At 39.0% G+C, this 24,259-nt stretch overlaps 1 protein-coding gene across 5 annotated transcripts in view; it reads left to right on the top strand.

The window, feature by feature from the left end:
- The first annotated feature begins 1,979 nt into the window (after positions 1-1,979).
- Positions 1,980-24,259, top strand: part of tcf12 (transcription factor 12) — a 67,548-nt gene continuing 45,268 nt past the window's right edge. For 4 of the 5 annotated variants that reach the window (XM_065952980.1, XM_065952977.1, XM_065952979.1 and 1 more), the window contains exons 1-5: positions 1,980-2,143; positions 3,007-3,095; positions 4,008-4,080; positions 14,564-14,637; positions 20,384-20,486. In XM_065952980.1, coding sequence (XP_065809052.1) covers positions 3,024-3,095; positions 4,008-4,080; positions 14,564-14,637; positions 20,384-20,486 — 322 coding nt within the window. In that variant the 5' untranslated portion in view covers positions 1,980-2,143; positions 3,007-3,023. The other variant, XM_065952978.1, reaches the window with a different exon arrangement.

Here is a 24,259-nt window from a genome sequence, read left to right as displayed (position 1 = left end):
AGCATTTACAGTTTTTGTTATAATTGAATCTTTTCAATAGCCTACACAGGACGTTGTTAATAGAAATGTTTACATCAGAAAGAAAACAGGAGTTCAGGCATTACTTTAGAATAAATTAAAAATTAAAATGAAATATGAACATTATAAAATGGATAATAATGTACTTAGGACAATGAAAGGGAGCTTTTACTTGAAAATGAAAACCCAGGGTTCTTAAATCACTGGAGCTTTCAAAAACCTTTTGCTTTTCAACACTAAAAGTTGTCATCAAAATGCTACCTGCAATAAGCCTGAAAACACATAGCATATGAAAAATACATTCTATCCATATAAGGGTAGGTGCTTTGCATGCACAAAACTAGACAATATAAGTTAGCTGATGAACTAATGATCATTTACAGACAGATAGCTGCAGATTGTGAAGAGAACAAGGAAAAGAGAGATAGGTAGAAAATGAGAAGTAAACAGTGCAGACTCTGGGCTACTGATTAAATTGTGTCTATAATTGTAGGAAAAACTTTGTAATAGGTTTTCGAACACTAATGTGTGTCTAGCCTGTCTACAAACCCTCAAATTATGAGAAAAGTCCATCCTCTCTGTTTTTTTACCTGCTCCTATTTTCAGAAAATGTGTGCTCAACAGGCATTTTGGAGATTTTCCCTTTGTGACATCACAAAGGGCAGTAACCCCTCCCCCAGATGGGTGACACACCTACAGCTAGGTGTTTGTTTTGCCCTCTGAGTGTGCCTTTGCAACGTAAACAGTAGGGAATGGAGCAAGAAAGCACAAGCCACCCAAGCCTTCCAAATAGTTTTTTAAAGCTACAGACACAGAAACAGCCTGTTCTGAGAAGGGCTGAAATAGAGAGGTTTATATGCATGATAAAATACAGGATCAGAGTGGATTTAGAACAAGAAACTTCCCAGACATGTTTTGGGGAGCTCTAAAACTTGTTTCAACTGGTTGAAAAAGTGTATAATATGTGACCCACAGAGATATGTACTGACAGAGATGAATTAGAGGCAATCAAAGAAGGTGAACAGTGAAACATGCACTACATAATATCTGAATCTGTGTACTTTGAATAATAACAATGACAATACTTTTTTTTACAGTAAGCAAATGGTTACAGAATTAGATTGCATAAAGTAGCATAATAATAGAGCTTTTATTAAAAAATAATTCCTAAAGGAGAATCCCCCATCCACTGGGGCGGCACCCTGATGGCCCAACGATGTCCTCCTATCTTTGCACATTACAGTAAGCTCAAATCAAATCGTCAGATCTCTATTGAATTCCTGTTTTGCATTTTACCGTGTAAAATATGAAAAAAGTACTTTGTTGCAGAAAAAATGCTAAAATTAGTGAGTAGGCCTATAATATCTAAACTTTTCCCCAAGGTGATGATGAGATGCTGGGGTACTAAACTAACACTTGGTATTACTGTTAGTTTAAGGCAACGACTAGGCCTACAAGACAAAGTAATTTACCTTATGATAGGTCTGTGTTATTCACTTTACTTATTGGTTTTTGCTAATTTTACAATCAATCAAATCCAATTGACCTACAGTGAACTGCAGCTTCTGAGGTGCAGAGTAGCCTATACGGTTTGCCTGGTTGGTAAGCAAGCTGTGCTTTGCATCCCTCTTCTGCATGCATATACTGTCATTTGAATTAGAACTATGAGGAATAATGCCTCTGTGACTAAAGGTAAAGCTTTTTTTTTTTAGAAGAAAGAAAACAGATCAGGCTTGGCTGACACAGGCTATAACTTAAAATAAAATACACTGCATCATGGATTAAGATTTCGCTTCACTGCAGTTATTTGGAAACCATTTAATAGGCCTTTAGTGGAGATAAAGCAGAGATAAACATGTCATGCATCAACACAGTGTGTGCTAACTCCCACTGTGGGGGACCATCATGTCACTGTGCTCGGCGGAGGGATACAACAACCAATGTCATCGTGGTGCTGAGGCTTTTGCGAAGCAAAAATGTCTGCCTAAGGGAAACTCGTAACTGATATATAGAGGATATTTTCTCTGGATTTCCATTTTTAACCCACAGTCCGCTATTTTGAGGCACACACCAAGAAAGCGAGCCTTCACCAGATCACCCTAGTCGGGATTTTAATCGGAAAAAGGTAAAATATGAGTGGGAGTTTTCCAGAAGCTGTCGGTCCTGAGAAAGAAGTTGGGAGTTGAGAAAGACCATCATTGGTTTTTGTGTTCTGGAGCCACATCATGGATTGAGATGTGCTTGTGCATTATTTCTTCGGCAGCTTTACTTACCTTGAAAAAGTACGTCATTTATGTCTAACTTGTTAGTACGGCAAGTTCTTATTGCAACTAATGTCTGAACATTTGGTCAGCCCGCTGGAGCTGGTTGCAGCTCTCATTTACGATCCAGATCAGGAACTGCGGCTAGCCTTAGCCAGCTAGCCCAGTAACGTTACCTCCGCTAACCCTCGTTTTGCTTGAAAATAGTGCCACACATACCACTGACATTGACTGAGCTAGTAACACACCCGTTAAGTGAGTAACATGAAGTGGTAAGAGGGAGTGTTTTTTTTGTTTTTTTACAGAGAAACATCGTTGCTGTGTGCGATAAAGCGATGCTGCAGGTCCTGTCATCCCCTCACAGCGCTGCATTAAAACCTCGTTTTCATCATCGCCGTGTAGGACACAACTAAACCTGTTCACAAAACCTGTTTAGGTGTTTGTCAATCACAAAGTGTGCAAACTGTCAGTGCATTTATGTGATCTGATGCCACTGCAAACTTTATTTCAAAGTGCCTCTGTTGTGCATGCATTATAACAAAATACCTGACAGTCATTTCCTGCCACTCGCTGAATAAATGAATACAGCAGAGAGAGAGATGTGACCTGATGAAGCTGAATGAATACAGCACAGAGACCTGATGAAGCTGAGTGAATACAGCACAGAGACCTGATGAAGCTGAGTGAATACAGCACAGAGACCTGATGAAGCGCTCTGTTTCTGCAGGTTTCTAGCTCGTCAGGATGAATCCTCAGCAGCGGATTGCCGCTCTCGGAACAGACAAGGAATTAAGTGACCTGCTGGACTTCAGTGCGGTAGGAATATATTTGTCTCTCTTTCTGCAGGGCTTGTGTTTGTTTGGTCCAATTACAAAAAAAAAAAAAAAAAACATTTTTAAATGATAAGTTAATGTAAGTGTTGACCAGGCAATGTTATCACCAGTGGCAGATTAAAAAGTCTCGTCACCTCCTAACAACATAGATGTGTGTTTTTTCTTTTTTTATATATTTATGAATGGATGTATACAATCCTGAAATTGAGAGACAGGTGATTGATGTTGATTAATGTGACCTCCCAAACTATGCTTGATTTTTCAGCTGTTACATCTTTTCTCTGATATACTGTATATACTTTCTTTTGTAATATTTTTATTGTCCAAAGCAAGTTTTGTACAGGAACATGGATTGAAATGTGACAGGGTAATAAAGAGGCATGATGACTATTGAGGAAAGATATTTTAACAGCAAAGACAAAGAAAAAAATCCCCCCCAAAAAAACAAAGACAACTAGACTAACAAAAGACAATAGAGAAAGTAAATCAGAACTTTGTGTACTGTAGGTCAAATGACAGAGTGATCAACAGAAGGCATTTGAGTGATAAATAAATAAATAATAGTAATAATTATGGATGTAATTGATGGAATTATTGAAGGAGTATGTCATGAGTAGGAGTTCATTCAATATGTTCTTCAGTGAAAAAAAGGATATATATCTAGATATAGATGAATTGGCGAAATGAAATAAATCATGTAAAGAAGGGGCACAAAAAAAAGTGTGGGGGGGTGGGGACCCTCTTACTGTATGCCCTGGGGAATCAGGGCACAGGGAAAGGTACATGACAGCAACACTGGGAGGGGGTTATCGATTGTTATCAAATTATATGTTTTTTTATTTTTTATTTTTTTAACAATTTCTTGTTGTTGTATTGTCCATACTTTTCCCTTCAGATGTTCTCTCCGCCTGTAAACGGAGGGAAGAACCGGCCCACCACTCTTGGAAGCAGTCAGTTCAGTGCACCAGGTAGGACGTGATTTTAACAAACCCCCTCCCTGATTTGTGACCCATATTCAGAAACCTTCTGTAGCTTCAGAGTGATTCAGGAACATTCTCTCAGAGCAACTTTGGGCGAGGAAGGGGCAGACTCTTTTATCTTAGTGAGGAGGTGTGGTTGACCCTGTTGCCTATGACACATTCTTTCAAATAGTCTGTGATTGGTTAATCGAATTGGTTAATCGAAGATGCTTTCTCCATCTTTCCATCTTTTTCTCTGCTTAAGCAACGCTTTAGCTTCTTCAAGAGTCCTACTCGCTATTCCTAAGAGTTTTTCAACTTAGGAGCTCTCTTGTAGGGACAAGATACTTTTTATACTTTTACCATGATATGGTCTTAAATTTAGGGCGAATTTCTTCGAAAACGTCATGATTGTAAGACTTTCTTAGAAATGTATCACTAGGAGAAATGTACTAGGAAGCTCTGGTCTCAGTTTTCAGTCTTGCATGGAGCTCTTACCTTGTCTGTTCTGTCCACATCTGGTGTTGAAACCTAAGCTCTCCACCTGGACTTCAAGAGGAGGAATGCTGCAGTACTCATGTAAAACAATGATTTAGGCCATGGTCTTGTTTAAGTGTGGTTTTTCATCCAATCATGTTGTAGTACAGTGAATATTAATCAGTTACTGTCAGATTGATACATAAACCAGGTTTGTGTTGGCAGAATTTTTGGGGATTTGTTGTCATCTGTCAGTACAGAAACAATACAATACTGCTTTCTAGCAAGGTTTGCTTTGAGAAGTGTGTTCAGTGTTTCCCCCACCATTATATTGGCGGGGGGGGGGGGGGGGGGGGGGCGGCCCCCCAATATAAAAATATATATATATATTTTTTTAAGATTTGTTTTTGGGCTTTTTGTGCCTTTATTGTAGAGATAGGATAGTGGATATAGTCGGAAATCAGGGAAAGAAGTCATTTAAGGATACCTTTCCGATAGAGAAGGACATCTGTCATTAAAAGTAACGCATGAACACCAAGATTCCTTCAAGTGTTTGTGTCGCTGTGTCGGCATGTCGGCTTGTCCCCACCTCCCCAATGCTGTAAACCTAGGGGAAACACTGGTGTTGATGTCACATTTTTGAATCAGATAAATTACTAGGTCTGAAGGAGATTTTAATTGTAGTTCATTTGACTGTAAGACATCCCCTCAAAAAGGTATTCTTTTGTGTTTTTGTCTTGGACCTATGAGCAGCTTAATAATTGAGTCAATCAACAATCAGTTGATCATTTGTGAATGATTAAATCAATTACCAAATACTTTGATAATTGAAACATGTCTTTGAGTAATGCTTTAAGGCACAAAATATCATAACACTAATTCTTCATTTTCTTCACCACCTTATATATCAGTGACCTTCTTTTCACCTAATAACTTATAATATAATTTTTTGGTTTATGAGCATTCCTTTGAACACCTTTTTTGCTGAACAGGTTTGTTTGCATTTTGGTTGTATTACCAGGAGTTCAGAGTCCCTGCTCCTGGATTGCTTCCTAGTTATAAATGCCACAGGACATTAATCTGAAGCCCGTCTTTTGTCTAATGTTCTACTAGAGAAAGTCAACAATCAAGCTTTCTGTTTTCTGAAAGCTAGTTTTGTGAGCATCCACAAAGCTTTGTTGTAGTCAGTTATCTGTGAGATGAAAGACACAAAAAGACAAAGAAAGAAGAACAGAGCTGTCACTCATGAACTGAGTTTTACAATACCTAATCATCCAACAGGATGTTGTCTGTGTGTGTGTGTGTGTGTGTATGCGTGCGTGTGTGTGTGTGTGTGTGTGCTCTCTTATGTAAAACAAATGTCATCTAGTGAAAAGATGTGAGGTATACGGTAAACTCAAACATTCCTGGTGAGGTTCCCTCAAGCACTTTAATACTATAAACCAATGAAAAGCAGGCTTCAGACTCCCATTCTTTAAATATATTTTTGGATCATGTTTGTGATTAACCCTGAGGCAACATGCTAGCTACACTTCTTCATACACTGCAGTTCAGAAGAGCAAAGTGCAGAATCATTGAGATAATTATTTAACCAAATACTCTCTGAGGCTGTGTCAAAATTCCCACATGCACTCCTGAATTTCTAGAAAATGTCAGACAGCTTGCCCCTGAAATCTTCCTGAGTTGCTTGTTCACACATGTCCCTTACGGCAGGAGAGTTTCCCTGTCGGATGGGGAGGGCGGGGGGGTCTCAGTCAGTTGGCAAGACATGATGCATAAAGGACACGCCAACGCAGACGAGCGACAGAGTCCAGTGCTCTGACAGTTTTTACCTTTATATCAATAAAACATGTAACTGGAAGTTTTCACAGTTTAAACAAAATAGCGCTGAGCAGACAAAATAATAAAGCAGTTTTATCACCTGCGCACATTTTGCAATGGTTGCAGTATATAGACATCATCACCCCTCCCGCTTTGCTCGCGATGAATTTGATCTGCTGCCCTTTCACATCGCACTCATCCTGACTTCTGTTTGTGTCACAGAAGCAGCTCACTCTGACATTTTGGGAAATATTCAGGAATTTCATTCATATATGAATAGCGTTAAAGATAGGATGTACTGCATCAGAACAGAATAAATAAAGTGGTCACTCATTGCATGTTTCTAATTGTGGATCATTGATTTAACACTCAGTTGCTGTGTCGTTTCATAAACATACTGATGATATATAATGATTTATTTTAATCTTAGTGACCGTGTATTGAAAAGACTCAAAGTCTCAAACATCTCTGGCATTAATTGTCATGTTGACAAACAATGTGTTTTATGATTGAACGTTGTGTGAACATCATGTAGAGAGTCACCTTTAGGCTGGGCCCTGCACTCTGTGACTTTTAAAACGGACCAGCATCAGCACAGCCTGCTTTTTGTTCCAAAACAGTTCAAGCTAAGGTTCATTGTAATGTGTCGTTTGGTCGTCTGCTGATCAGCGTTGTGCTTTTGAAAATATGTCACTTTGTCTGAATGGGGTCTGTTGTTTTGTACCACTTGCAAATGTTTTCAATGGAATTAAATATAACTAGATAAAAAGATACTGGGTTGACAATGTAAATATTTGGTATATGGAATATTTACATTTTCTTAACAGGTTTTGTTAAATTTGACTATTATCTACTGTGTTCCTTGATTGAAATAAAAAGTGTTTGTTGATGGCTGTTTAGGGATTTGATATTCAGATCTTTTTCTCTACTATAGTAGTTTGTATAGAACACGTTATATTTTATATTGCGTGTTGTAGAGCTCAAGAGTTTGGTTACCGAAGTAAAAATCCCATTCATTTTCAATCATAGATTAGAGTGTCACAGCGATGTCTCAGATTGGTAGAGCTCGCTGTTACCATGGAAATATTTCCATGCCTCCCAGCGACGTATGCAAATAGTTTTGCTAGCAGGCTAGCTAGTTAGCTAAAACGAATGATACCAATGACCCCGTAATGCAGAGGTGAATGTAATTTATATATTGACACAATACAAACTAGATATTACAACACTTGCATTAACAGTATAAACACTATAACGACGACAAGCGTCACATTTAAGAAGAAGCGGTATCACGGTTTGTGGGACGAGTAATTCTTTTGTATTTTGCTCCATTTTCCAATTGTTGTTTTTTTTTGGTGCAAAAATGATTCAAATAAATGTTTTATACGAGTAATGGGGAGCTGGTTGGTTTGGTGCAGGCTTCAATCTTTTGATATAAAGATTTGTGAAATGTCACTAGAGAAATCATATGAAGAAATGTACTTCTGGAACCAGAGCCGCTGAAGAAGTGAGTGGTCATTGTTTCTAATATAAACTGATCTGTAATCGCAATGGTGGAGTTTCATCAACTCAAATGTGCATGGTATGTTATTGATAAACTGATTTGTTATGGGGAAAACGCTGTAAGTTAGGACCAGCATCCTTTTGTTTCTTGCGTATTGAATTGCAGTGTTTGGGCTTTTATGCCTTTATTTGATACAACAGTGGATAGAGTAGGACATCGGGGAGAAAGAAAATAGGGAACGACATGTGTGAAAGGAGCCACAGGTTGGACTCGAACCCAGGCAGACCGCTTGGGAAACACAGCTTCCATGGGGCGCAACCTAACTGTTAGGCCGTCTGCGCCCCAAGAGGTTGATCAAATCACCTTTGAACTTGAACACATGGATCAAATGCACATATGATAAATATATCATTCAGTCATAAATCATAAATCATTTTATCAATTGGAACAAGAAACTACATTTTGACTTTAATAGGATTGAATCTCAGGAGAGTCCTGGTATTATTCTGGTATTCATGTGCTAGTAATGAAGTGTACTTATGGGTGGAGGGAATCTGGTAAAGAAATATCGTCTTATAGTATTAAACTTCAAAGTAAACTGATAATTCATTAGGATAAATTACGAGCTCAATAGCTATGTATTTCTGTACAGCATCTTGTCCCTACTCAACTTGTATCGAAACAGATTGATCGATATGGAACTAATTTGAGCTGATATATCAACCTGGCGGACTTATCAGCCTGCCCCTCTCTTTGGTTTTATATTTGAATACATATTTTGTATTTAAATATGTTTTGAAAAGTTACATTAGTCTTTGTTAATTGGTATTTCTTAATTTATTTGAATTTCTTGAAAAAGAGACCAAACTGGTTTATGCAGAATGAAACCTGGAAATGTTAGAAATGATGATTTCAAAATGAACTGCTGCTCCTCGGGAGTGTATAAGGCCTATAGTGGGTAAATCCCTCCTTCCTTCAGCCCACAGTATGTGCCTCTGATCCTCAAGGTAGGGGCAGCAGCTCCATAAGTGATTGAGAACATAAGGACAGTGAGTGTGCAGACAGGAGTGTGGAAATTGCAAGGAATGAGAGTTTGGATTATTGCATCTCAGCTGGGCATAGACAGATAAATGAGGCAGAGTGCGGGCTGGCCAGACCCTTCAAATGTGTGCCAGAGAAAGATGGATTGGAAAAAATAGCCAAAGTGGCTCCAGAAGAGATTCATCATTCGTCCTTCCAGCTGTGTTGATTATGTAAATGTAATGAGGACATTGACTCCTGAGTGTAGCAGGGCAGTAGAAAGGGTCATTTTCACACTGTTGTGTAGGGGTTTATTTGTGAGCTGTGACCAGCAGCTAGTTTAAGTTGGTGTGTCCGTCAGTCAGCAGAAGCAGGTCTCATCATTGCTCGACTTTGGCTTTGTGGGTGAACCAAAGGTTGTCACAGTGAAGGGCTGCAGTCCTGTGTGAGATGATGAACACATTGTTTTTACAAAAGATTTTCATTTTGATCTTTTGAATTGACAGATTTAACCCCATAATGTAAAAGAAAAACATAATTAAAAAGGTAACTAGATTAAGATACAGTATAAATTACTACTACTAACAGTGAGGTGACTTTACAACACTAGATGACATATGTAGTTACAGTTAACTCTTAATAAACGGAAAATTTGAACAACTTTATTTGTGATGTCTTTTTTCAAACCTCTGCACCACTGCACATTCAGTTATGAATGAAAACTTAATGGTCAACATCAGTCAACCTGGGCTTTTACATTTTGGCTATGTTTTAAAGACTTTTTATCTTTTATAATTACTAAGACTTGCAGTGTAAATACCAACTGGATTGCAGCGTTGCTGTACATACTGCTCTATGTAAACCTCAGAGTGACTCCGTGCTCACTGCTCACCTTCACTAAACACAGTCACACATCGGACCTCTCTGCTCCACAGCTGTGGACAGACAATTGAATTCAGGATGTACATTGACTGTACTTCATGGCTGCTCTGAATACTGAAGATTTGATGTATCTCTGCATGCTTTGACTTCAGCTTTCTTTTCTGTTAACATCTTTCTCTGACCCTGTTTCACTGTGAAAACTTTTTGTTTCTTCTTTTGTCCAGTTTTGACATTACATTGAATCAATTCATTCCTGCTTTGGATGAAGTCATTTGTTTTACTGCTGCTATTTGTTAAGTTATTCTATAACTATAATTAGAGCCAGAGGATCTGTGTTGGGCTGAATTTTAGATTCATTTACATCAACATGATGTCTTTAAAACAGGCTGTAAATGTTGTACAGAATGTTCTTTAGGAAGTCATGAGTCATTACAATGAATATGTATTTTCTTAATTTCCCATAACCCTTCATTAAGTTTTTGTATAAGGATCCTTCCTCTGATGTGAGACATAGGAATTGTATTTGTGCTGGGAACCAGGGTAACTCATTCTAAATGTCTGACATTTTTCATTTCTCATTTTAGTTAAGATGCCCTCTGGACCAGAAGCCGTGTTTTCCCTTTTTTTCAACACTCTTGGCCTGTAGTTTTACTGCCATCAGGTGTTTTTTTTTTTTTTTTTCAGGAAGAAGTGGATTTGATAGCCTCTTAAATCAAACTGACTGAAGTTGATCTTTGTTTGTGCATGTATTTATGATGTGTGTAAGTCTTTGGAGGTGTATAAAAACAATAGATTGGTATCTTTGTTTGTATTGTTCAGTATTCAACTATTAAAACTGTGTTGTGTTTACCGTGTTTCAGTGTTCTGCCAGTTTAAATTCCATGTAATCTCAGTGGTTTGTTGTATTTCTTGCTTTACTTCCTGCCTATTTTGAGGCATGTGTTTTAAGAATGACTGTGCAAAGCCTAAATGATGCTTAACATCATTTTTTTTAGTTAAAATTCCACGTGAATAAAACTAAACATCTATTCTTGGTTTATTTATTTATTACATTCAGTAAAACGCTTCATGAATCAGTTAACTGCAATGACTCACTTCATGTCAAATTGCGCTGAAGTGAAGCAGATAAAAGTCAACTTTAGTTTGAAGGTAAAAATGATGATATTTCTTCACACATTGTATGTCCATGTCGTTTTGAAAAAGGTTGTCGTTGCTGTCGTTGCTGTCTTTTGTAAGTGACCTAGATTGCGGGATAACATATAAGTGAGCTTTGTGGGGCCTGATGTACAAAATGTAAAGTTCAAGAACACATCAAAGCATAAAGAACACAACACGTGGACGCTGCCAGAGCAAATACATAGTTCACAGTTTTTGTGTGGTTCCCAGACATACAATGATGGTGAAATTGTGAATGAAAAACTTGATGTTTGCCCTTTTTGGCCAAATATGAGTAAGCTGAAGGTTCTGCAGGGTGTAGGTAAAGTTACATGCTCCTTTAGGAGAAGTATTTCTTCATGCTCACGGATACATGTTTTAAGTAAAAAAGTGCTGAGCTGGGAGCTTTGGGAGGATGCTGCTGTTTATTAATTGTCCAGCAGAGACAGGAGCATATTTACTACTGTACATCATTATGCCAATAGTAAACCTAAACCAAAACCTTAACAATGTTAAACATATTTGAAATATGCAGTGAAGGGAATAGAAACAAAGCTAGACATGAGAAGAACAACCTCCTCACAAGTCACGCTCTGATGCAGCCATCTTTCATTTTGAGGCTTTTCTTCATTCACTAGTTCCCCTTTCTCTGTTGCATCTTACCTAAAATGTAACCAAACATCGCGTTCTTCCATCAAATACATGTATTATAATATCATATGTTTCATTAGAGCTGACCTTTCACTTATATGTTTAACAATAAGCTTACATTTAATATTGTAGGATACCTACAGCTGTATGTTTCTGTCATTTAGTAAAACCTCAATCATTGTATGACACATCAGAGTGTCAAACATTTCAATTAAACAGCAAAACATCCTGACAGTGCTGCACTCTTGTTGAATTGGGATTCAAAGCAGCTTCCTTCAAATTTTCAACATAAAACATCATCATTTCATAAATGATTCATAGAACATTTTTGAATACACCTTCAAGCATTCAGTGTAAGAGAAGGACATCTCTTTTACTATGCTAAGAATTTCAAGTGCTTAACAGTCGTACAATATTTATTTTCCTAATTCATTTAAACTAAATCACAGCAATTGCTTTTGTGTACGTGTTTTTTTTTCTTCCCTGTTGCCTTTCGCGTGGTGTGTGATCATCTTATTGTGCAGGCTGTCTGTTCTTGGAGAAGAGAGCAGGGGACCCTCGAGCCCTGGTAGGAGATTGTAATCAGACGAGATGACAGCCAGTGGCCCACAGAGCACACACACTGACCATTGTTACGTTCTGTGTGGAAAAAAAGGCCTCTGTCGGGCTACAATATGTCACTTTGGTCTTGTCACAGTCCCAAAAATGTAGACCCATGTGCTGCTAGTAACACAAGAAGAAGAACAATCTGTATTAATGACATACCTTTCTTCAGTCATAGTGTGAATAATATAACACAACCAGATGATGAAAGTGAGACTTTACATGTTCCATTAATACACTGAAGACTTTGAGTGAGGAAATGAATCGTCGACGTGTGAGCAGCAGAAAAACATGTTTGTACGGGGGAAACTGAGCTTTCAATGTGCTCACTGGAGCATGATTTCTGGTGTGAGATATATCGCTGACTTTCTGCAGAAGTTTATTTTTAGATATCTAACTATGACGATTGGCAGCATGACAGTTGAAAATGTGCTTTACTACCTCTCAGATAGTTACTGTTTTACCTTTATCAATAGGCACCTCCATCTTACTGCGTTTACATCTGTCCACTTGAATTCTAAAGTGTTATGTTATGAAAGTTATAGATTTTTCTTTTAAGGCGCCTGGAGTCAATACGATTTGTATCTTCAACACAGGCTCTGCTTACATTTGGCAGAGAAGATTTAACTTCTCGTGTCTGCTAATCATATAAATCCACTTTCTTCATTTATATGTGTGACATCGCAATGATGTTGAGGAACCTCAGTGGAAATCCTTTCTTCAATTTTAAAGTTAAGAAAATGATATGAAAGAGTTTTGTTTGTTATTATTTTTGTTAGCATACACCATTTCTGTGAATCTGATATGAAAATATTTAAATGCTGAAATGAACAAAGTGCACTTTTCTGAGATGGATTCAATTACAGAAGGGACAATCAATAACTCAGGCTTTTGTGCAGAACAATATTGTTTCAAACAGCAAGAACAATGGAGGCATCACATATTTTTGTACAGACTCTATCACATAAATTAGATTAAAGGGATCAGATATTGTATTTTTCAATATATGCCAGATGGTCTTGCTTTGCAGCTCAGAGCAGTTATTGGTGTTATTTGTTTATCTGTTTGACTTTTGATATATTGAGGTTTTCTTTGGTTTAAAAATGAGTTTTTATCTAGTTTTACTGCAAAGCTGTTTAAAAGTAGCCTGGCATTCATCAGTGACAATTTACGAGGTTGTAAGTTGAATTTTGGTTCTTATTTTTGGCAATGATTTATGCACAGCAAACAAATGATACCATAGAAATATACATATCATTCATTTCATTAACCTTAACCTGACAGTTTGACTATTGAAAAAAAAAAAAAAATATATATATATATATATATATATTGAAATGTTGATCTAATGTCTTAAAGGCACATTACTGAAGTTTCCCAGTTTTTTTAAATTCAGTGTTTTATTATGTAACGTGTGTAAGGGTGTGTTCTGCTGGGTTGCTGCAAATGATTTTTGAATATGTTCAGTTAATCTGAAATGTCTGTTTTTGTAGAATTTCAGAAAACTTTCAAAAATACCCAAAGAAAGTTAAATATGTTCCATTAGTGCGGCAGTAGCCAAGTCCTGAGGGACTGTGAGACTGTTGGGAACTGGAGGGCCATCTGTTCAAGTCTTGGTATTGATCAAAGTATGGAAATTGCTCTGCTTGATATGATCCACTCTACTTCCTGAATACTGCAGAGGTGCCCTTAAGGCCTTGAACCTGCAACTGCTTGGAGTTCCTTTTGTTCAGCTCCATCACTCGTTTGTGTTTAAATAGCATGTCTCTCAATAACAGAGTGTAAACCTGAATCTCCTGGCAGGGATTAGTAAAAGAATATAACATTAAAATCAAAACTAAATTAAATAAACATGTCACGTTCCATCTCACAAAAAAAAACTCAAACCCCCAAAATGTTTACAATTTACAATGAGACAGAGAGAAGAGAGAAAATAAACACATTACAAATTTACACAGCGGGTACAAGAGAATTGTTGGTGCTTTTTATTTGAAAATTCATTGAAAGGGAAGTTTTCTGTCATTTTGTTTCAGATGCCATAATTAATGCATATTGAACATAAATCTAGACAACATCTGTTTCTAACTCAGGCCTGTCCATGTTTTATGCACAAAACAGGCAAATGACACATTACACAGTTTTAACAACATGTAACAGCAGGAAATAACTCTGCATCTTTTCAGAAAACAATACACTGTAGCCATTTTAAATCTCACTTCTGAAGCACTGCATAAACTTGTGTATATAATGACCAGTACTTAAAGTACTTGTGGTCTGGTTGTGACTTCCTCATCATGTCTATCAGTGTGACAGAATACACACTGTATACTGAACTGTGTGAAAGTAATCTTGACTGAGTTGTGTGTTTCTCTGTGACAGGTGTGGAGGAGCGGACCAACCAAGCATCTTGGGCCCCAGGTGGCGAGTCCAGTCCCTCGTATGAGTCCTCCGGGGTGAGATGACCTTTCTGCTCCACAGCACATCATTTAACACTCATTACATCAAAGCAGTACACTCACAATGTTTTCGTTTCACCTTATCCCACTCATGTTGTAGTAGACACGTTCCTCTGTGAAAGAAAGGACTGGTTAATGTCCTCGATGGTGGTGTGTGTTTTTCAAGTGACTGAGGGTGGAACACAGTTGGCAGAACGAAGCAGTGACTTGAAGCTGATGTTTTCATGGATCAAGATTATTTTTAGTAATAGAGGTCTGTTTTATTTATTCCAATGAAGTTGTAAGTTACTGCTGCACACCATAAATGTTATCCATGAATTTAATTTAAAACATGTTTTTCATTGGTTGGTTTGTGATCAGTTTTTGTGCATTTGCTGGAATAACTTCCCACTACTATCATTCTCTAGATGATATCCTTCTGCGTTCTCACATCAGCGCAATCAGACTCGCTGCGTAAAAAATACTAGGAGGCTGGCAGTCGAAACTCCGGGTGAAGTCAGAAAGAAAAAAATGCGGCAGTTTGCGTTCACACATACAGTAAAGCTTTAAAGGAGTAAAGGAGTTTTTCAGGAGTTTTCTGCAAGGGTGAAAGTCCAATATGCCTCTTATTGGTTTAGGGTAAGACGTTTGGTTCTACCTTTAGCATTAGAAGTAAAAAAAACAAAAAAACAACCAGCATTAATATAAAACATAGCACAGTTGTGCACAAAACCATAGATGCCCCTGTTGAACTCACAGCCTGGCTGAAAAAAGGGGGACTGCATTGACACAGCTATGAAATACAAATCTTTCACATGTTGAAGCATGTCCATATCTTTCTTTGTCCATGACTGTACCTGAGGTTCGAATTTGACCTTTGGCTCCTTCCCACTCTCTCTCCGGATTTCTGTCTCTCTCCACTGACTTACCTCTAAAATAATGGAATAAAAGCCCCAAAATAAACCTTTTAATAAAAAAAGGAAACTTACTTCCTTTTAATTGCAGCTGACGATTGGTTTGTTAATTTTGTTGACTCGATGTGCGATACATTTATTGCACTAGATAGAGCTAATTATTAGGGCTTTCAAACTGTTAATTTTTTTTATCACACTTAATCGCTACATTAAGATAGTTAATCGCAATGAATCGCATTTTTGACTGCACTAGTTAATGTTGACCCTACCATGCTATGTCCATCTGCAAACCTTGAACAGGGTTTGCAGATGGACATGATGCACATGGCCTAAATTTAACGTCAGTTGCTAATTGTTATGCAAAACAGTTACATCTTGAAAACCTTGGAAGGAATAGTGCATGTTTAAGTGTATGTCTAATGCATTGGTTAAGTGAGAACATTTCACTGTTTGTGTGAGCGAGTGTGAACAGCTCTCTCTACTGTTTGTTTGTCCCTCACACGTTGGTTGTTCTAGATGCCCTGTATGAATTTCATTTAATGTCAATCTCCTGTCACTTTCTATTAGAATTCAGTTAAATGTCAGAGCCACTCGAGCCGCGTTGCTTTGTTTATTTCTCGGTGCCCTTCCCGAATGTACATCTACAGGCTATGGTAACATGGGCAGCTTGATTTGAATTATAAGACAGAGACGCTTGAGATATCTCCGCTCCAGGTGCATATAAATGAGTGTTTCTGACATTGCAAGGCACAGCATCAGCCAGCAGACAGCTGTTCGCACCTCCATAAAGCGTGGACGCAAACAATCACATCCTCGCTCCTCAAACACATGCCGCTGTACACGCATCATACTGATACAGACCTGATATACGGTATGTAGCAGGTAAAATATGATATACTATATGTTCCATATAAGAAGTGAGTGGTATTTCTGATGAACTTCAGCTGTCTTCAGTGAGTCCTTTTCAACGTCTGCAGTTGTTCTTATAGACTCGGAGAGTAAAGGAGTAGCATTCTATGGGTGTCAATCTATAGGTTATTCCCATGAAATAACAAATAAAGATGTGTTTGATTAAGAATATGATCATTCAACATGTGGGAAGAATAAAGTAACAATTTATAAACAATACAGTAAACATCAATGACTAATACAGAAGTAATCAAAGCCTGTCTCTTAGTTAAATTCAAATTAAATAATCAATTTTGAAACAAGAGCTATTCTCGAAAAAATTTGCAAAATCACTGTTTTTCACTTTCCCTCCTGTGCTCTCAGATGACCTGCTCAGTGCTTTCTCCTTCAGTCAGTTAAGGAGGGAGTTCAGTCTTGTCCCTGAGCTTGTTTGAGCTGCTGAGCTACGAGTGTGTGATCACTCGACTGTGAACAGTCTCGAGCCCCGCCGTGCTGACCTTGGCTACCAGCCAGCCGCTGTATCCTGGACAGCTGTGGCTGTAGGCTGGCGGTCTGACAGCCGGGGCTGTGCCCACCACCACAGCACGAAAACCCCCACTTCCCCAGTGCCTTGCCCTGACTTGATACTCGACCCCACGTGCATCCATCATGACCATATCATCACTTCCCGAGCTGCCACATGCAGCCATTCACTCACCTGGGATGCTGCTCAGAGTGCAGAGGAGATGACTTTTTAAATGCTGTGAAGAGTGATTAGGGGACAAAGTGTGAGCTCTGGCCTGCTTGTTGCCACAGTGATCTCACTGTTATTTAGCCAGTAGAGGCGTTGTAGCCCTGTGGCAGCGATGACGGTGTGTGTTAGTGTCTCACATAGATGTAGGCCACGATTGTTTGAGATGAGGAGGGTTCTGATTGATGCTTTAACAAAACTAAAGGAGCCAACAGTGGAAGGCATAATAATTTAGTGTCAAGTCTTCAACAACTGGCCATCCGTACCGTGCCCAAGCATGCTTCAACCCTAAAGTCTAGTTCGTGCACGAGCACAAGCACGAGGGTACACAACACTGACAGCCTACATTATGGAGAAATCCAGAGTTTCATGGCTGTATCTGACTAAAATGACTCAATATAAACCACAAGTAGCTGGCATGTTCTCTGTGTTGTTCTCCGATGTGCGGCCGCGGAATGGGCCGTGCGTCAATTTTATTTTTTAAATGTATGGCTGTGTCTGATAAAAATGGCTTAAAATAAGCTGCAAAGTCAGTAAAGTAGCTGTCATGCTCTCTGTGTTGTTCTCCGATGTGCAGACGCGGACTCGACTGTGCGTCCCGAGTCCGCCTGTGTGTAAACTGAGCACGCTTCATAATAACATAAAGCGTGCATGTGATGTATTACGACGTTATGTACAAGAGGTAATCGTGCTTTTAGGCACAGTTAGTCCTGGCCAGTGTGACCGCGGGCGATGCCGGCCAGCGTAGGAATGGCGCAGCGAGAGGCCAGTCATGCTTGAGTACGGCACGGTACAGATGGCCAGTGTGACCGCACCCTGATTGCTTTTTAGTTTAAAGATTTGTTCTGCATTTTGAGATTTTGTCAGACAGATAGGGGATGTATCCTGAATGTAAGGCTTCAGCCGGGACTAAGAGAAAAACAGGGTAAAACAGGTCTACAGCTCACTCTTTAGCACTTTAAACATTTGTTACTAATAAATATGAAGTGCCAAACAATTCACTTTTTCAAATAGGGTTATTTGCTAGACTAAGTCTTTTCTGAAAGCAGTTACCAGGCAACAAGTGGAGACTCCAAGAAGTTACAGATCCCAGCCAAGAAACAGACAGTGAGCAACTGAGATGTAAAATGTCCTTTAGTTCATGTGCATTTTTCCCTGCTCAATTGAGCAAAGAGACAAAAGCACTGAATATAACCCTAACCCTGTTTTTTTTAACATGCCATCTTCTAAAGGCTAAATCTGCTAAGTGAATTGTAAATCAATCTCAAATCTTTATCTCAATAAAAAAATAAAGAGGTGTTGTTGGCTGATTTTTTTATTGTCTTTGTTTATTGTCTTTGTCAGTACCAGACTAGCCCTCTTACCTGTGATTCGGAGCAGCCAAGCTGGTCACTAATATGAGATAAGTCTTTAAATCCATCGCAAAAGAAAGCAAAAAAGTGAAAGTCAATAAGTTAAAATATGTTTCTTGTTTTGCTGCAGAAGAGAGGAACAGTTTTTTTGCGAGCTTACATGAGCCGTGTGTGTTTGTGAGCCTTTGTGTGTTGTGTTGCTCGAGCCTCTCACAGGGCTGTAGTTGTTGTTGAGTCTGTTCATGGTGTGATTAACAGTGTGTGCGGCCTGGCAGCAGCACAATAGGGAATCTCGGAGGATTCCCTCGACACAGCACAACACTCCACTGCCTTTGAAATTACTCCATCACCATCCACTCACTGAAAAAAAAAGATGGGTAATAAGATTTACTATTTTACTGTAAGTTGAATGCAAAGGGTATGAGGGTATGAAATAGCTCTATAGAAATGCAAGCCCAGAGCGGCTCGGCCCCTCTGCTGGGAGTTAATATAGTTTGGGAAGATGTGTTTGACTAGAGCACAGGAGGATTTTCACATGGTTTGGGATTAGCACTGTAACCGAGTATCTTTTATTACATGGGACCTGGAGTTTTCAAAACCATACTGTGACCGATATTTAGACCTAAGCCCTGAAGCTGATAACTGTCGTGAAACGGTACTGTTAAGCTGCAGGAGAAAGAGGCAATTTTTTTAAGCTGCAGGTACCTGGGAATGATGTAGGATTGCAACTCTCTGTTTCTCCCGCCTCTTTGTAACAACACCTTCTCATGAACTGTAGGTGGGTCTATAAACCTGTTATCACACAGATTCTATGATAGATTAAAGAATAACTTGAAAACAAAGAAATACATAGATTAAGACTTTTGTTTGCTCTATAAATAATGTTATACAAGGAATAAAGTCAAAGGTTCAGAGGTTTTCGTTTTCATAATGGTCTCTAAAAGTTTGCCGAAAAATCCTGCTTGCAATTTAATAAATATTAGATGGTTTAGCCTACTTGGCCTTACCACCCTGAACATGCCCAATCTCGTCTGATCTCAGAAGCTAAGAAGTGTTGGGCCTGCTCAGTACTTGGATGGGTACTTGGAGACCGCCTGAGAATACCAAGTGATGTAAGCTTGGGCTTCTGTGGCTCAGTGGTAGAGTCGGACGTCTCTCAACTAAAGGTCAGGGGTTTGATCTAATAAAGAAAGTAAATCACAATATTGTTAAATAAATATTAAAATGTATATAAAGAGATGTTTGGAAATACCAATACCGATTTTGGGTCCCATACTCTCTTAAATGCCAGTTACCATCATTTTTAAGTTGTTGAAAAATCAACGTGTTCCATCTTTTGAGACTGTAGCCTACACATCAATGATAAATATTGAGGCTTCCACCAACAACTGTTGTATTACAGCAGCAAAAAAGAACAGCGTCAAAGTGTGAATAATCAAAAGCACTGTATCAAAACATAGGAAAATATAAAGGTTCAAAACAAAGAGGAAATGTGAGTCTTTAACAGGGGCTTAAAGACTCAGTTTGTGATCATGAATGATCTTTGATAAAGCAAAAAATAAACAGTTTGAAACACATTATTGTGTCTTAAAAACAAACAAATAAACTGAGTTATTGTAATACAACCAACACAGTTAAAATGTATTGTTATTTGAACCATCAGTTGAATTACAGCAGAGGTGTAAAGATCTGTATATCTTCTTCAAAGCGTTTATCTATGATTTTACAGAAGAAAGAGATCAGTCTCTCAGCCTTAACAGACCAGTGATGCTGCCCTCTCACTAATTAGTGGTTTGTCGTATCGCTCAATTAGCGAAGTTGCCACATAATGTGCTTAATATTCTGATCTCTACCCCCAGGGTTTTGCTGACAGCCCTCATTACGGCGATCATCTGAGTGACAGACGATTAGTGACCAATGAAGGATTGTCCCCAACACCTTTTATGAACTCCAACATAATGGGTAAGTACATGCCCCTCCGTTGTGGATAGACTGCCTGTTAGAAAATTGCTTGACTGGGGTTAAGACACATCATGCATCTTGAGGTAGCAGTACTGAAAGGCTCGCAGGGCTACAGGGCTATTTTTTCCCCCATCTCCTGCTGTGTTTATTCCCCCGTTAATCCCCCTCCCCTTTCTGAATCTCCTTCTTCTTCTTCCTCCTGTGATGACCCTCCCCCAGGCTAGAAGTCACGCCATCAGTATAGCTTTCCATCATAAGAAGCTGTCTCCTAGACATCAAAACCGCCCTCAGCTACTTCCTCTGGCAGCAGGCTGGTGAATTTTAGATGTGGGGTTATACAGGCTGTTGGATAAAATACTTTTTATCTAGGAATTGAACATTTTACATTTATTGTAGATTAATTATAGTGTTTTTTTAGAATTAATGTACCTCCACTCTACCTTTTACTTTGTCAAATCATGCTTGTCCTTATACGTTGCTTTATTAAATCTACCTTGTTAAAGAAAACTTAACACTGAATAGAAATGTTATTTTAAAAACAAATGACTGAAGCTTTTTTAAGCAGTTACTAAAAACATAAAGTCTTCATTTTAGTTAAGCCAATCATCTCCTGCTGCTTGTCAAACTATCTTGAATAATTCATATACTTTAATTCAAGGATTTATGGCAAATGAAGATAAAAAAAGAATTGAGGGCCCGCCCTCAGATTTAATGTGGAACAACAGATGACTCCATGTTAAATTCACTGTTCACTCTACTGTGAATGTCTGAAACCTTTCTGAATGATCTGCTGCAGCCTCTAACCTGAGCCCACAAACAGCCAAAATAACAGTAATAACTAAAGACAAATCATTAATAATATTTAGTGGACTGACCATGTTGATTGTTTTTTACTTGATTAACTATCAGAACAATTGGTTTCTGCTCTGCTTTTAATCTCAGCCTCTGCTCAACAACTGAACTGACAGATAAAGATGCATGCTTAGAAAATAACTTATTGATGACTGTGCAGTTTTCAACCAGTTATGACTGTTTGTATTATACAGCGTATTTTGGGTGTTCTGCAGTTTTGTGTATTGCAAAGATTTAAACTGTCAGTTTTTATAAATGTGCATTTTGTTTAGAAAAAGGCATGCTCATGTTTAATGGATCAGAAGCAATGAGAGAGGAGAGGTTAAACAGTTGTTTAGAGTAGACTGTTTCCCTCCAAGCTGGCGGTACGCTCTTATTCCAGTGTCACTGCAGAAGTGGTCTGAAGTCTGAAGAATGGGGGCGGAGCCAATTCACTGCTTAACGGTGACACTGTTCTCCCCGGGGACACGGCTCCCATGTTTGGGAAGACTTTGGATCAGCTGTTCTGGACTCCACGTGCATCTTAGCTCCACCTCTGCTGTGCTACAATCCTCTTACTAACTCGCACGTCTACATACACGCTGCCCCACAGGTGGTGGCCATATTGTTTTTGTTTATGCTAAACGACAGACAGTGTTTTTAGTCTTAGCCATGTGAGTGACACCACAAAGAGTTACACAGTCCTGCATCATCATAATAATAATAATGATAATACATTAGTTTTATACAGCGCTTTTCTGAAAACTCAAAGACGTTTTGACAAAAACATAAAACAAGAAAACAAAATAAAAAACGACGAGGACAGTACAACAAAGAAGTAATGTTGGGGGGGGGGGGAGTGTGGGACTTAGTGGTTGTAGGCAGTGATGAAGAGGTGAGTTTTGAGGGATTTCTTGAAGGAGGTGAGTGTGGGGGGAGTCTCGGATGTTATTTGGGAGTGAGTTCCAGAGGGTGGGAGCAGCAATGGAGAAAGCCCTGTCCCCCCAGGACCGATAGTTGGAGGAGGTGAGACAGGTAGGGGGGAGCCAGGTTGTGAAGGGCTTTGTAGGTGAGGATGAGGAGCTTGAAGTTGATACACTGGGGGATGGGGAGCCAGTGGAGGTCATGAAGAACGGGGGTGATGGGTGAACGTCTCTGGTGTAGGAGTGTGTGAGGAGACGAGCAGCAGAGTTCTGGATGTATTGGAGGTTCTTGAGTGAATGTGATGGTGATCCGTAGAGGAGACTGTTGCAGTAGTCTAATCTGGAGGTGATGAATGCGTGGGTGAGGGTCTCGACAGCTGAAAATGAGAGGGATGGGCGGAGGTGGGCGATGTTTCTGAGGTGGAAAAAGGCCACATCAGTGTGCATCCTAGACACACAAAACTTGTCCTAGTCTTATGGCTGTCACTTAAGTTCAGAAAATCTGCTTCACATTGGGGGGAAATGATGGTGTGAAGGGGCAGTGTTATATATTTAATCAGGGCCACAGCTTTTGCTCTATACTTTCGAAATATTACTGACTTAATAAACCTGTTAGCAACAGCTTAAATGATATTGGCACAGTTATATATCTTTAACAGCATCATTATCAGGCCTTATGTTAATTTCTCTTATGTGTCTATGTAATAGTTGCATATTCCTGCTTAGCTGGCTATTTAACTTCTCCTTATGTTTCTGATGATGTGGCATTTACTCATGCCTTACAATTGTGATTTAGTTGGACTCTAAACAAAAAGACAAAGGTCCTATCCTCATCCTGCTCCAGGATATCACTTTAAAAGAAGTACACACATGCCATTCCCAAGTGTTCATGTGCCGCTGATGACGGTTATTATCCCCTGAATCTTATTCTGTTTTTTTTTCCAATGCCTGAATGGAGATATTATATTGTGGGCTTGTTTCTCACCCAGTTGTTATAATTGTTTAGCCACAGGGATTACCAACAGTTCACAGCCCTGACATGAAATAGTTAGATCTAATTACCTGCTTAGATATTTCCTGGTGGTGTCAGCCCGATGAGGGGAAGCCTGTGGGGGACGTTGATTTCAAGCAATCTGGGCAATTACCACAGGCGATGAGCTACAACTGAAAGAGCTGCACTCTGCTCCTTTATTTCACGCTGTACTGCGACTGCATGTCCTTGTGTGCTGTGTACGCTGCTTAATGTTTGCCTTTTTTGTCCATGTTTGCTTAATAGACTGGAATTGTTTTCCACTTAGTGTGGAATCTCAAGCTTAACCTCAGATGAAGCTTTAAATTTGCTAGTTAGCCAAAGAGGGTGGATAAAGCTTTTCACAGCTGTCATTAGTCACAGTGTGTGCTCCTTTCATAGTTAGATAGCTTTATTGTCCCAAATCTGATATTCAGATTCACAGATTCAGATGATATTTTCCACTAGGGAGTCGACTGATAACATAACATATAACATCAAACAGAGAATGTACAGGGTATGGCTGGTTGGATGGATGTTGAGGCTGGATCTTTATATCAGGGGCTCTGAGCTGGTTTATTAAGTGCCGTCATTGCAGAGGGGACAAAACTTATCTTTAAACAAGCCGGTTTATGACCCAGTCGTATGGGTCATAAACCGGACTGTTGTCATAACTGCTTCTGCTTCAGTTTATTTGCAGCCATGTGCCTGATGCCGTGATATCACTTACTGCTGAGTTGTTATTTCATGCTCACGTTACTCTGGTATGCTTCATACTTATTACTCATGCAGCTTTAGCTCTGCATAATAACTAATCAGCTTAGAGCCGTCATCAATGCACACATTCAGCCACATGTGAGGTGACTTCAATGTGACTACAGTCACTACGTGTGATAGGTTACTGTTTGTGTTGTATCCCATTTTTTTCCTTTTCTTTTGCATCACCTTTAACTGCAGCAGGATTTCATAAGCTGTGGCTGAAAGCTTTGACCCCTAGATTCAGTCGGGTA

Source organism: Labrus bergylta, chromosome 3, assembly GCF_963930695.1.
Source record: "Labrus bergylta chromosome 3, fLabBer1.1, whole genome shotgun sequence".
NCBI classification, from domain to species: Eukaryota; Metazoa; Chordata; class Actinopteri; order Labriformes; family Labridae; genus Labrus; species Labrus bergylta.
This window is presented reverse-complemented; position numbering and strand designations above follow the sequence as displayed.